The sequence below is a fragment of the Girardinichthys multiradiatus genome, chromosome 8 (assembly GCF_021462225.1).
Source record: "Girardinichthys multiradiatus isolate DD_20200921_A chromosome 8, DD_fGirMul_XY1, whole genome shotgun sequence".
In the NCBI taxonomy this organism is placed as follows: Eukaryota; Metazoa; Chordata; class Actinopteri; order Cyprinodontiformes; family Goodeidae; genus Girardinichthys; species Girardinichthys multiradiatus.
Genome location: NC_061801.1, coordinates 22,455,054 through 22,469,638, shown reverse-complemented (window position 1 = coordinate 22,469,638; position 14,585 = coordinate 22,455,054). Strand labels below are relative to the sequence as shown.

General features: G+C 36.4%; 1 protein-coding gene across 4 annotated transcripts in view; it reads left to right on the top strand.

The window, feature by feature from the left end:
* Nucleotides 1-14,585, top strand: part of rgs3a (regulator of G protein signaling 3a) — a 161,174-nt gene that overhangs the window by 45,545 nt on the left and 101,044 nt on the right. For 3 of the 4 annotated variants that reach the window (XM_047372373.1, XM_047372374.1, XM_047372372.1), the window contains 5 exons: nt 930-969; nt 1,187-1,509; nt 6,080-6,157; nt 8,655-8,766; nt 12,674-12,717. In XM_047372373.1, the coding sequence (XP_047228329.1) occupies nt 930-969; nt 1,187-1,509; nt 6,080-6,157; nt 8,655-8,766; nt 12,674-12,717 (597 nt within the window). Of the gene's footprint in view, nt 1-929; nt 970-1,186; nt 1,510-5,933; nt 5,958-6,079; nt 6,158-8,654; nt 8,767-12,673; nt 12,718-14,585 lie in introns of those variants that run through there. The other variant, XM_047372375.1, reaches the window with a different exon arrangement.

Below are 14,585 nucleotides of genomic sequence, written 5' to 3'. Positions count from 1 at the left end.
CCCTTCTTGAAACTGTCTATGTGTTGTGTGTTTAATATGTATGTATTCCTCTTGCAGTGTTCTCATCTGTGTGCTTTTCTGCTTAAGGTTCATTCAAGGGACAAGGGAGTGTTACGAGCCATCTGAAATTATAAGATCAGTTTGATGTTAGGAGATAAAGCAGAGAAAGACTTACAGAAATAGCAGACTAATTTATTAAAAATAACGTGTACAGAGCCTCAGAAAAAAGAACTACATACCATCATTGTGAGCAAACCTTTCTTTCAGAGAGCTTAAACTTCAGCCTCACAAAAGGGAAGCAGGGCTCTGCTGAGTTTGGACAAGCTAAAAATAATAAAGACCCTTTGGAAATGGGTCATGTTTGTGGCGTCTCAAATAGACAAATTATTGTAGTCCATAGAAACGATTTGAAAGCTCACAGCATCTCTTCTGTTGCACTGTACTGATACAGTAATGTAATATCTCAAAATATTGCATTTCTTCCCAAATGTTACTTTAACTTCCACATAAATCTAATTAATATATCAGGTTTTGGCAACTTTTAGTTTTTACTTCCTTTACTAAATATTATATAACATTGGAGACCAGCAATACCTGACAGAGTTTACAGACAAATTAGGTGGATGATCACTACTGCACGTTGTGTCTCATGCAGCAAACAGCTGATAATGAAGTAAACTTGGTGAAAACAAATACATACCTCAGCAATCTGAACCAATACATCAATAGTTGCTAGTTCTTAAAAGAAATTATGAGCTCTTGTAGCCAGTTAGTGTTCAGATGTTTAGCTTATTACACCATTAGCATCATATGTGGCATGCATTATTTTAGATCTTTTGAAAGCATACTTTGATGTTATTGGTTGTCACATGTAGTTTGGCTTTGCTGAAACAATCAACTCAGTCTCATTTCATCCTGCTTGTTTTCAGATATTGAGGCCTGTTTATCCTGACAACCAGGGTACGCTAGGTAAGTTCTGTGTCATGTTTCCGTTGTTATTACCTCGGATCTAAACCTTCACAGACTTTCCTTTAAAGTAAAAATACAAATTCTTGTTTTTTCAAATCCCTTAAATCTACAATGATTTTATATTTCATAATATTCTCCGACTTGCAAGTGTTTCCTGGCATTTGTTCAGCAGTAAATCACCAATGGGATGGCTTTATGTTTTTCATTTATATCTCAGCTGCAGGTTACAACAGATTATACCCCACACGGCAGACATCTGGTCCACAACCTCAGAGTGGTGGTGGGGCTTTTTCTGGGGGAGTTAGCAGTGGTGGTGGAGGCTTCTCCAGCCGTACTGGCTTCCTACGACGAAGTAACAACTCCAAGGTGTCAAAGGGGTCATCCACCACAGCCAATGCTGGCCTACCTAACTACCAACAGCAGAATGCCAATTTTGCCAACTACCAGAACTGTACAATTGTCCGCTCACATACTCCACATGCCAACTATGGATATGTCAAAGTCGCACCGAAGATCCTCATCTTTCCCATATTTGTTCAGGTTAGTCAGTTTTATATTTCTCAATTCCTAAATTGAATTTTACTGTGGCAATATTTTACATTTGATTCTTCTTCCTTGTCAAACTTTTAATATGTGTGCTGAAACAGATTGTGGTTTTTGTTATACTTTGCTTTTTACACATAGATTTAACCAAATGTTTACATATGCTTCATAAAAAGACACATGACCCTATTTTCTTACATTCAGTCAGACTAAATGTTTCTTGTTTTAAGCCAGTAATGCTTACTGAAATATTTCTATTTGCTTAATGCGAGAATAATGAGTGAGCACATTTTTAGAGATTTTGTTTTTTACTGTCTCCAAATTCAAGTTTATAAACATTTCAACAATATTTGGTAGCATTATCTTCATACTGGATGACTTGTGCCAAACAGTGAAGGTATCCTTCCACAAGCGTCTTGTAACAGTTTGCTGGAATTTGGCCCATTCCTCTTGATAGAACTGTTCCAAGTTGAAAGAGTTGAATTTGTTTTTACTTTAGCCCCTTTTTAACTAATTCGACTGTATAGTTAGGGTCATTGTTTATTGGCAAGACACTTTTGTGGCGAAGCTTTAACTTCCTGGCTGATGTCTTAAGATGCTTCAATAATTCCACATAATATTCTTTTCTTGTTATGCCATCTATTTCGTGAAGTGTATCTATTCTTCGTGTAGCAAAACACCCCACAACATAATGCTGACGCTCTTAGACTTCACAGTTAAGATGATGTTTTCAGTCTTGCAGGCTTTCCTCTTTTTCCTTAAAACGTAACAATGCTTATCATGGACACCATCACACATTACTTTGTTTCTGTGTTTATTTTGAAACTGTAAATTGTTTTTTTATTTTGATGAATGGCTTCTTGCCCGTCATGTAGCTTTTCAGGCCATGTAGATACCGGAATCCATTTACTGTGGGTAATGACACTCCTCCACCAGCTTTAGTGGATATCTTCAAAAACGTTTTAGCTTTTGTTCTGGGGTTGATACACACATTTTATTAGAGACAAGTTAATGTCTGGGACACAGAATCTCTGGACAGCATGATGGCTGGACATTCCCATGGTGTTTATACTTGCATATAATAATTTGAACAGATGAACATGGGACCTTTTGGCATATGGAAATTGTATCCAAGATAAACCAGACTTGTTGAGGTCCATAGTTTTCTTCTTGACATCTTGTAGGTTTTCTTTTGATTTTCTCATGATGTCACACAAGAAACCAGTGTGGCATGTTGCCTTAAATTACTTTCACAGGGTTGCCTCTAATTAAGTCAAGTTTGCAATGTCATTATTATCTGGTCTTTCACAAAATGTTTGAAGTCATATTAATTTTAGTTTGTGGAAATGATCAAACCACTGTTGAAAAAGAACAGTCTGGACAAGTTGCTCTTGCAAAATTACAGGCCCAACGCCAGTTTCCTATTCAGAGTACTGAGACTGCTCTTGTCAAGGTGTTCAATGACATCGGCATAAATGCAGACTGTGGAAAAAGCACATTGCTGGTATTATTGGACCTCAGCACAACATTCAGCTGTTGACCATAGTATATTACTGGAGAGACAGGAGAACTGGGTCAGTCTATCTGGTACAATACTTGACTGGTTTGAGTCGTACTTGCAGGACAGGGACTGCTTTGTGTCAATAGGTAAGTTTACATCACATGTGGAGTTCCACAAGGCTCCATCTTTGGAACCCTCCTACTTAATATCTACATGATCCCACAAGCTCAGATCATAAAAAATTATAAGAAAAGTTACAATAACGACGCAGATGACACAGAGCTCTACATTACAATGCTACCAGGTAACTATTAACCTAATCAACTTTTACGTAGATGCATAGAACAAATCAGTGCATGAATGTGACATAATTATCTTTAGTTGAATGAAAACAATACTACAGTAATTATATTTGGACCAAAGGTGGGTCAATCAGAAGTTCACAAACAGCTTGAGTTGAGTTTTCTTTCCTCTACTATGCCACTGCAATCTAATTTTTAATGTTCTTATCATGTAAAGCAATTTGAATTGTCTTGTTGCTGAAATGTGTTATGCAAATAAACTTGTCTTGCACAAATTTTTAGCTTTCAAGAAAGTAAGAAAGAAAATGACTTTTAAAAGGTTCAGACAAGCCAAGTTTAAACAATTGTGACGGACTGACGCCTGGTGACCATTGTTTAATACTGAGAGGGACAATAGCAAGATGCTAAATAAGTAATTAAACATCCAAAAAAACCTAAAAAAAGAGTCTAAATGTTACTTGTTTTAATTTTTACATCTAGAATGAAACTAAAAATATAGCAGTTTTAATGATACACATCTTAAATTCTATGACACTTAAAATGATCTAAAGATGAGTCTTGCAAAGTCTACAAATAGAAATTCAGTTAAAAAAAAAAAAACTTTTAAATCCATTTTAGGTAAAATGTTTGTTTTATTTAAATGTTTGGAAATCCTGATCTGATCACTAGTTTCAAATTGGGACACGATCAAAACAATTTTAAATGATAGGTACCAGAGTCCCTGATAAATCTATAGTCCTGATACCTGGTGTCGACATACTGTCTGCAATTTTATATCAGATAGTGTTATAGTTTTACAGTGAAGGATGTGGCCATGTTTTGCATAACAAAGTTAAACAATCCTGACCATTTTCCTTGTGCAATATTTGCAAAGCTGCGTTAAAACATTTTTTTTTACCATAATCACAGGGAAGTTGCGACTGAACTGACTGCTTCAGCTTCCTGACTCTGTGTCATGTGACCAGCTCTGCACCCTGGACTCAGATATCCTCACAAATCTAAAACACAAGTACATAAATCATACAGTGTTCCTTACCAAGTGCTAAATTTATGAAGAAGGAGAACAACCTCTCTGTATGTTTTATCCAATTGACATAAACCGCACTAAAATATGTTACGAGCCAAATAACCAAGTAGTCATATTGGAACGGAGCCCAAACATGCGAAATTTAATCTGCCACTTCCGCAGACTGCTTAACATGGCAACATCGCCAGCAGAAGCAAGACATAAGTTCATTAAAGAACATAGGTGTTCTGCCAATTCAAATAAGTCTTTACCAACAACTGATTAAGAATCACACAATTTATGTGGAGCGTTGTCAGAACCTCTGAGCATCTTTCTTAACCGAGTCAATGCAATGTTGGAGCAGCACATTAAGGGTGTCCTGAAGAATCTTTGATTAGAAGAAAATGCTGTATCTGTAACTGTCAGTGGACCAGAACATGGTTGGGAACCTTGTTAAGTGGGACACAAACACTATTGATGAACAGTAGTGTGTGATCTAGTTTTGGATTAGGAGTTGGCATCAGTAAATGTCTAATCTAAAACTACTCAAATCTGTGTTACAACCAGAAACATTTGAATTGCTCTGTGTTTAGTTTAGGAACTGTGTTTATTTAAGGCCATTGTTTAATAAATTGTTTTGTTTCTTTATAGAACTATGTTAACATTGCCGCAAAGGTCTGGGAGCTTTCTTTATTTATTGTACAAAAGTACAAATAAAGCAAATGAATGCTTTTCCCTGAATGAATTTGGCTCAGAGGAAATATATTTAAGGTTTGTGACAGGCCTTTTTGTTTGAGCTTTACATTTTGAGTAATTAGTCATGATTGTGCTACGTATATTCATACACATTGTTTTGCAATAAAAATGTTTCTAAATACAGTTTTTGTCTTAAGGCTACAGTAGCAATAAGCCTGTATAAAGAGATTGGAGATCATTGATAAATATGACCATGCAGGATAATTAACTTGTAGTTGTAGAAGAAATAACTATATGGATGATTTTGTATTTAATTTAGGATTTTTACAATATTTAGCTTGTATCACTGTGCATAAAAGTCTAGTTCTGAACTTTAGAGCCAGACTGGAAACACCATAGTGAAAAATTAGGAAGCAGAGGAAACTTCGAAGTCATTTCTTATTGCTAAATGGACTGTCATTTCTGCATGTGAACACATGTAAGGCAGCTACTGCTCTGAATATCTGTGACAAAATCTTGAATTACGACCACACTGACATAGGACAGTTCCTACTGCAACTGTTGTTTCTATCAAGAACTTTACCCTCTTAAAAAATATAAGACTTTTCACAGTAAATCTTCTTAAATCATGTGGAACAATATAAGAACCTGCTACAGTGACCACACTCCATATATGATACAAGTTTGACATATACGCAGACATTGAAACAGCCCCTTGTCACACCTTGGACTTCAGAGGAAGTCCCCCTCCTCCCACGTTGTGGCACTTTTGCATTTTTTATTTCAGTCTTTTGTCATTCTCAGCCAGACATTTTGACTCTGTGTCATGACTCACTGTCTTTCTCAGTAGAGTAACTTTCAGTTGTGCTGTTGTTAGTGAAAAAGACTTGCTCTTTGCTGTTAAGCAGATCAGTTGGACTAAGGAATCATAATGGATTTGGTATTGTACATTTTGTATTATTAATTTAATGCAAATGCATTATATCTGGCTAATAAATGAATTAAAATCACATCTAAAAAACCCTTTCCAGTGCTAATCGGTCTGTGTTGTTCTGCATCCAGCCTCTTGACCTGTGCAGCCGAACACTCATCATATCTGAAGAGATGATTCTACATGAGAGCAAGCACCACTCTTTGAAGGTGAGTCATATCATTTTATTAAAAAGTGGATGCGTTTATTTGAATGAGATGTAAACATATGCATGAATAGTTATCGCAATCCCACTCTTAAACTGGAGTGAACACAGAATGAAAGCTATGCATTTGTTTGGAGTAAAGCATCCAGCTTTAGTGATGTGAAAATGATTCATTTTGAAGTGGCTTACATTAAAGACCATCTATAGATAAAAGTAAGAACCAGTGGTTTGCCTTAAAAAGTGCACATATATTTTGGTGTTGCGAGCAAAGAAAATACTGTATATATTGCAGTCCCTAACGTCCAGGAAAATGTTTTACCATGTACATTTGCTCATCTACACATTCCCGTCTAAGTTATTGTGTAGCTCAACTTATGCTATGAAGTTATTTGTCATATGCATAAAAATTAAATGAGATTCTGTGATTTCTTTTTAAAGATTATTGTACTTGACAAAACCAAATAGATTGTCTTACCTGGAGGAGCTTTGACTTGAAAAATGGGCACGATTTTGTGTCTAGATTTCTTTTTAACTTCTATGTAAGTCCAGCTGAGACCTACATATGTGACTCAAAGGTTCTTCTGACTCACATCCACTTTATTTATTAAACAGCCTGGATTAACGATTAAATTAATGCAGTTCCTCTGGGTGGAAAATTAGGATCTTCATCATTTGTGCTTCTTAATTGTAAAAGATTGTTTTTGCATCAATTGCTTGATTTGTGTAAACAGCCTCATTCCATGTCTCCCTGTTTTTCAGCGTGCAATATAACTAATAGATATTGTACAATGGAATGTGGGTAATCAGGCAGAAAAACCTGTGACCCATGTTCAATCTCGATACTTTAGCTAAAGCTTTAATTTTGACCACAATACTTGCATAACATCTTTCTGCTTACAAAACCTCTACTTCTGCCCAAAATGTACGGTTGGCACAATTGGATATTCAATTCAATTCAATTCAAAAATACTTTATTAATCCCAAAGGGAAATTAAATGTTATTATAGCTCATATTATGAAGGTTTCCTCAAAGAGCCGTTGTAGATGCTGATGGCTGTGGGCAGGAAAGATCTCCTGTAGCGCTCCGTCTTACAGCAGATCTGAAGAAACCTCTGACTGAAGACACTCTGTTGTTGTAGGACAGTCTCATGAAGAGGATGCTCAGGGTTCTCCATAGTGTTGGTCTGTATGTAGAAAGAGCAAAATATTGTTTATTTTCTTCCTTTAAATGAATCTTTTTTAAATTTGTGTACAATACATTGTGAATGCGTTGTAAAAAATACATCCAATCTGTGGTTTGCAGTGCAGTGGACTCTCATTGGGGTCGTAAAACAAATATTTTGCTGCCAGTGTTTGTCATGAGGGAGTTTCTCTCCACTCTGTTTCTTTAAACAGTCTCTGTTGTTGCAGCTTTATAAGAGTCGAGTGAATATGTGAGGGGTACAATTGTTCACACAAACTGTTGACTTAACAAATTTTTTGTGTATGGTTAAAGAGTATTCATTAAAGAGAAATAACCAGTTTTAATGTATTTGTTTATTTTCAATAGTATTTATGAGAAAACAGATTGCTGTTATAAAATGCCATACAGTAATTATGCTAAAATAACATATTTTATTTTAAAAATCAAATCTATAAAATAAGCAACAACAGCCTCTCAGCAGCTTTAAGCGTGACTGCATGGCTTAAAGTTGTTTTTTTAATCTGAATAAAATAAAGTTCTAAATGTTTTTAAGAAAATTACTCCCACAACTCGGATAATGCTGTTACTTCTAACTGAGCGAGACACCATTGAACGATAACCTGCAAATATCTGGGTATTTGAATGTTAACAAGTGTGGTATCAAAGTGCACATTTCTCAATGTGAAAAAATGGTTAAGGGACATTCTTGCATTATCTTCCACCCACTCAAACTTTTACACTTGCAGACTGAAATAGTCACACACACTCTCTCACACACGCACAACACACTTCACCGCATAGTGGCTACAGCTATAATACCCTCCCTGCTATCTCACCCCCTTAAGAGGAAGCTACAAATGCAAAAGCAATGTGTTAAAGTGTAGTACATCTAAAAAGATCGCTCTCTACTGTAGACATTTGCTTTGCATTACTTTAAACTCGTGACTAACTAAAGCATTTTAGATGTTTTTGTATCGTTAGGTTATTTAAATCTGTCAAACCTTTTCTTGTGTTTGCTCATTTTAATGCATCTGAAAATTGAAACTGACTTTATTTCAATGGAATCCATAATTTGCTTATTTGCTTGCACATGGCTCAGGAGAAAAACTTTAAGGGTTAAAGATCTTTTAGGCATCAGTAATGTATGTACTGGATCACAGGTCTGAAAGGTGTGAGCCTAAACAACTGTTTAATTCTGCACAAGTTTCACCACCTTTTCTTCCATCACTCCCACTCACCAATCCCCTGCCTTAATCTATTTCCTTTGAATTTCCCGTTTCTCTCTTTGTAATCTCCTCTCCCCCTGTTACTCTTGTAGGTCACAGTGTTTGTCTACAATGACTTGTTGCTCATAACGAGAGAAAATGAGCCAGGCAGATGTAACGTCCTGCAGAGTCCCCTGTACCTCAGACACCTCCGTCTACAGGACGGTAAGTTTGACTCAACAGGCCTATAAGATTCAGCGTTCTGAGAGCTCTGTGATCACAAGCGAGGTTGAAAAAATAGAACAAAATTTAAATACTGCATATCTACAAACAATCATATCTACCAGTTAAACTGTGTTTGACCTTCTACAATTCAATACTGAATAAGATCAGAAACCAAACTCTGCACAAACACAAATAAACATACAGTACTATGGTTGTGGATATATTTTCAGTTGAGTATTACCAAAGTATATTTAGGGAACAAATGCAGAATTTCATGTTGCTTTGTCTTCTCATTTCATCTCGATGTGAACGACTGGCAACTCTGGTATAATGCAGGGAATATCGAGACCATCAGGGTCACACAGTAACTGGACAATTTAAATAACATCAGTGTTTTTGAGTGGTGTGTGGAAACAGGGGCCTAGGGTCCAGAGGCTTGAGAGGCACAGAGCCAAGACAGAATGGGCACACTTAGGCATAGAAAAGTGAAATCTAATCACTGCATTGTTCAGAACATTTCTTGCTCCAGCAAACAACAGCAGTTCAGATAATAAATATGCACAGCATGATATTAATCATCACACATGTTTCATGTTGTTTAAATTCTGTGATTTATACATTTGAAAACTGAGTGGGTTTAAGCTGAGTGGAGATCTTTAGCAAATATGTGTGGGGTGGTGCTGTGTGCAAAAAACATTTCCTGCCAAGCAAACTGTGGTTCTGAAACTACTGACATGGATACATCAGTGATAATTGTGGTGAGTAAGTGATTAGAATATACCAACTAAGAATTTGACCTTAGTGAAACCATGAAGGTTTCAGTATAACCTAACAGCATCTGCAACAAATACACAAAAGGATTTGCCCGTTGCAGATTTCTTCTGTTTTTGTTTTTTTATCACACCTAAATGATATCATCAGACAGACTTTATTATCAGACGTAGATAACCCTGGTAAAGATAAAAAAAACTGCTATCAAATTATGAATTTATTTATTAAGGGAAAAAAGCATCCAGACAAACCAGGTAATTACCTCCAAAACCTATTAACTGGTTGTGCTACAACTGGCGGCAACAACTGCCACTAAGTATTTGCTTTAAATTGCATTTAGTCAGATTATTCTCCTGCTGCATACCCCACGTGTGCTTCACCTTATGGTCAAAAATTAATTGCCTGACAATCTTCCATAGGATTTTGAGGTAGAAAGCAAAATTGGATATCAATGCATTTGTTTCTCCTCTGTTCTTAAACTCTTCAGATCTGGACAGGATGTGTTGCTTTTTGAGATCTTTTAGCCTTCTTCATGTTGTCAGACAAGTTCTATTTACGTACTTGATTTAATAGGTTGCTAGCATTCAGGCCTGCACGTTGGTAGTGAAGCTGTACTTAGCTTTCTATGAAGGATGTGGTCAACATCTGTGGGAGCCATTAAATGCACTATTGAGAAGTTAAAATTCAAGAGACAATGAAGGTGGTTCTCAGTTGCAGTTGGAGAACAGCATGCTCCATGGACACTCATTCCTCTGACAGCACTTACATATTTAGAATATAAAATATAAATGCAGATGTGAGTTGCTTTGTCCTCTCTAGACACTACTGATCTCCTCGGGGCCACTTCTGACCTCCACGCAGTGCCCTATCAATCAAAAATCACCAGGCTGAGGATTCAAAAGGCTCTGTGTGTATGATTTGTGAGGGGATACACACATAGTTACAGATATTCACCTCCACCCTGCTGTTTGTCATTGTTATTTTACTTAGGCAGCGTCACTCAGGAAGGAGGCGCCGGGGGATTGTGTTTGTTTCAGTGAGGGCGTGTTTGACTTGTCTCTGTGTGTGTGCATGTAATGACACAGAACGAGTTCAATACAGGGGCTTTCCTGTGTTCCCATTACCCCTATAGTAGCCTGAGGAGCGTGGGAAACAACAAAATTAGTATAACAGACTAAAGCAAAGAAGACAACATGGTAGTCCAAGCATTGTCTTTACAATAAAGAATCTAGCACAATGAATTCTTCCTTTAATCTTCAGTGCTGTGCTAAAGTATTCAGCTACCCATCATTTTATGCCTTAAATGATCAAAAGGTCAGGAACAGCTTTGTAAAACAGGAAACAGCATGCCCTATGAAAAGTGTCAGCTACAAGAATATCGCAATTGAGTAAAAAAAATAAACAGTAAAGAAAGACCTCCAAAACTCTTAGGGAAAGATTGCTGAACAGAATAAGTTAATAAGATTGCACAGTTTTGTGCATAGTAAAAAAGTTAAGGAAATCTACTGTAATAACATGTTTGTCTTAACCATACTAACCATAAGTTATTTTTTTCCAGCAGATAAATATTATTGATTAAAGCTGATAAAAAAAATATGATCCTTTTTCTGTTCCAATAAAATACAACTACAAAAAAAATCTATAATTGAATGTATTCCTTTGTAAGGTATTACAGAGGGGTTAAATGTTCAATAAAACCACTACTGATTTTACGCAGGGTAAATAGTAAACATTAACTATTTTTGTGCTTTTATTTTGGTGAGAACGCTGGTTTTGGGGAATCAGATAGTTATCCAACAGCGACCTCTGCTGTTAGGTCTGAAAATAATAGATTGATAATCCAACAGACAGAATCACCTTCTTCAAGTTGAAGTAGTTTTCATTATGATCTTATCAGTCTCTCACAACGATGTTGAGGAAGTTTAGCCCGCTACTTTTAGAAACATTGTTTGAACTTACTTTCATTTGCAGATCTTTGTTTAAGCACAGCTGTGTTTAAGTTCAGCCACAGCATTTCAATAATTTTGAAGTCAAGTCAGTTTTTGAAGTCAATTGCTCTGAAGCTTTTTTTTTTTTTTTCCATCTTTTCTGTTGTAGATTTGCTGCTATCCTATCATTGCTGATGTCTTTGTGCTTTGAAATTGTGTTTCACAAACCTGTAAAGACCAGGCTTGCAATCTGCTAAAACAACTGTTTTTATAAAGTTGATCATACTTGTTAATAAAACCATCTGTCAAGTGCCTCAATGGCAGCACTTTGCTCTTAAATTATGAATAGTCAGCAAAGGTGTACTTAATTTTTCCACATACTGTTTTTCCATTTAGGCCTTGTTTTGTCTAATATACAAAACAGAATTTGTTTTGTGGTTTAGCGCTATACCGCTATGCCACGCGCTATCTGCCAGGGTGTACTTTCTATTTACCACGACTATAAACAAAAGTGAATGTTGCATTGCCTAGACTATAAAAAAATTAGTCATAGCTATATTACTATTTACAATGATGTTTGGATGTAGTATTGTATCTTTAAACAAATTTAAATTTAAGCCAAGACAGATCAGATAAACCGTTTTAGCGATTAGTTAGCATTTATATCCCTTTTTTTTGCAATTCATTTATATGTATTGAAATACTAATTTCACTGTGCTGATACAGAGTTTGGGTTCATGTATGTAGAGACAGTAATAAATTGAAAAAGGATTACAGCTTTTTGAAAAAATAAAACATGAAAATTATGTTTTACTTGTTTTCATATTGTTTTAGTGTTTAACCGGAGTTAAATTATGGATTCAAAGTGCTCATATATGTGCACGAAGTAAACATCACCTCTGCATATTGTGAGTGTAGATCTTAGTGTGCATGTTCACTCAATTAAAACCATTTATCTTGCCTCCAGAGCCACAGGCTTGTCTCCAACAGCGCTTCATTAATGAATTATGAACGGATGTCTTTAAGGCTGACCCACAGTAAAAGCTTTCCATCAATAAAACTGTTTTGTCAGAATTGGAAATCAACGGTGCTGCTTTATGTACAAGATGGAGGAAAGTGTGTAAAAAAGGCACCAGAGGAAAGCTGGCTGTTAAAGGAAACCATTACTTAAAAAAGTTATACAACCATGCTCTTCTATTGTTTTACAGATTATACTGATGGGATGAGGTTCTACCTGATCCACATGACTGAGGTAAGCGAAAGATTCAGTGTGTTGTCTGGAACAAAAGAAAACAAGAGAAAAACATAGGATTTAATGTTAACCTATTTTGTCTGTGAGCCAGAGGGGCTACAGGCTGTGGTCAAAATCACATTACAGGGAAGACGTTGAGGATTAGCGGAAAGCACTAATGAAAATGTCTCCTCTGTCTTCCAGAGAGCTTCTTCTTTCAAACATGCAACAAAGATTTTTCTCATTTATTCCACAACTAAAATGGTGAAATAAACACAGATGCTCTGGTAGTTGTTGTATAATCAAGCAAATTAGATTTTAAGAAGCAAACATCTAGACATGTAGCACATTTTAAAATACGTGCAAATGTGATTAATATGTTTGTTTACACTGGGATTTGTTAAGCTGTTCAGAGGATTCAAGTTATTATGAAAATGATCAGATTTTCTCCCATCTGCTATTACAGCTATCATGCTGGCTTTTTTAAGATGAAAGGGAAAGTAGGGAAATGACTCTTGAGTGGTTAAGAGTTTTCATTTTTAATGGCATATGAAAAGTGTAGGACTCCGTAAAAGTCCTGAACCTTTGGTTATTTTGTTAGATCCTGCTCAAGTACCTGGGCTCCCTCATTTTTCAAAGTACTAGTTTTCTAGGCTTGTTGTAAGAACGTATGCAAAAGGTCCTAAAAATCAACAAAACTTGGTAATACCACCCATCCATCCGTCGTCCGTCCATCGGTCCATGCTTACCTTGCCAAAACTGAATAGCGACTTCCTTCAGGTTCTTGCAGACTCACCGTCATTGATTGTTTTAGATTATGATCACATTTTAATTGTTGGGGATATTAATATACATGTGGGCAGTGAAACCAAGCCACTAACTAAAGACTCTTTAAACTTAATCAATACTTTTAACTTAACTGGGTTAATGAGCGGTCCAACACATGATAAAGAACACAACTTATATTTGATTTTTACTTATGGTTTACATGGAGATGTCAAAGAGATGTGTAACATTGGCATTGATGTTTTATTTGAATTTAATCTTTTAACATCTGAGAACGTCCAGTGCGTCATTGTGCGTTACCGTCGCCTGTTCAACACACAGACAGCGTTGTAATTTTCAATTGCTTTTACACACTCTGAGCTTCCTTCTCACTGTGGTTCAATCAACACAGCTGCACACTAAAACGATGGAAGGAAGACAGGCTTCATATTCCTGTTAAAAAATGTTTTGACTGAGCATGAGGCTGCTGTCAGAAAAACTAAGACAAATTTTCCATTTTAGTGTCTGAGAACACCAGCAAGCCTCAAATTCTTTTTAATTCTGTGAACTATTTGAATTCCTTATGATTCCTCTTGCCTGACTCCATCTGTTTTACTTTATGAAAGATTTTTAAAATGTTTTAGTCAGTCAGTCAGTCATTTTCTACCGCTTCTTCCATAGTGGGTCACGGGGAAGCTGGTGCCTATCTCCAGCAGTCTACGGGCGAGAGGTGGGGTACACCCTGGATAGGACGCCAGTCCACCACAGGGCAACATACAAACAACCATGCACACACCTAAGGGCAATTTAGAGAGACCAATTAACCTTACAGGCATGTCTTTTGACTGTGGGAGGAAGCCGGAGTACCCGGTGAGAACCCACGCATGCACGGGGAGAACATGCAAACTCCATGCAGAAAGAAATCTATCAATTCAAATTTTTTATTGATAGATTATTACCCTCACCTTGCACCCTTGACCCTGCTTTACTGCCTATATTCTGAGCTATTTTAGATAATTTGGGACCTATGTCCATCTCTCAGATGTCATAGTCAGAAAGCTGCGGCCTTTATATTGTCCTAGTATTCATCCCAGATCATTGGAGGAGGTTTGTAGTGCTGTAGA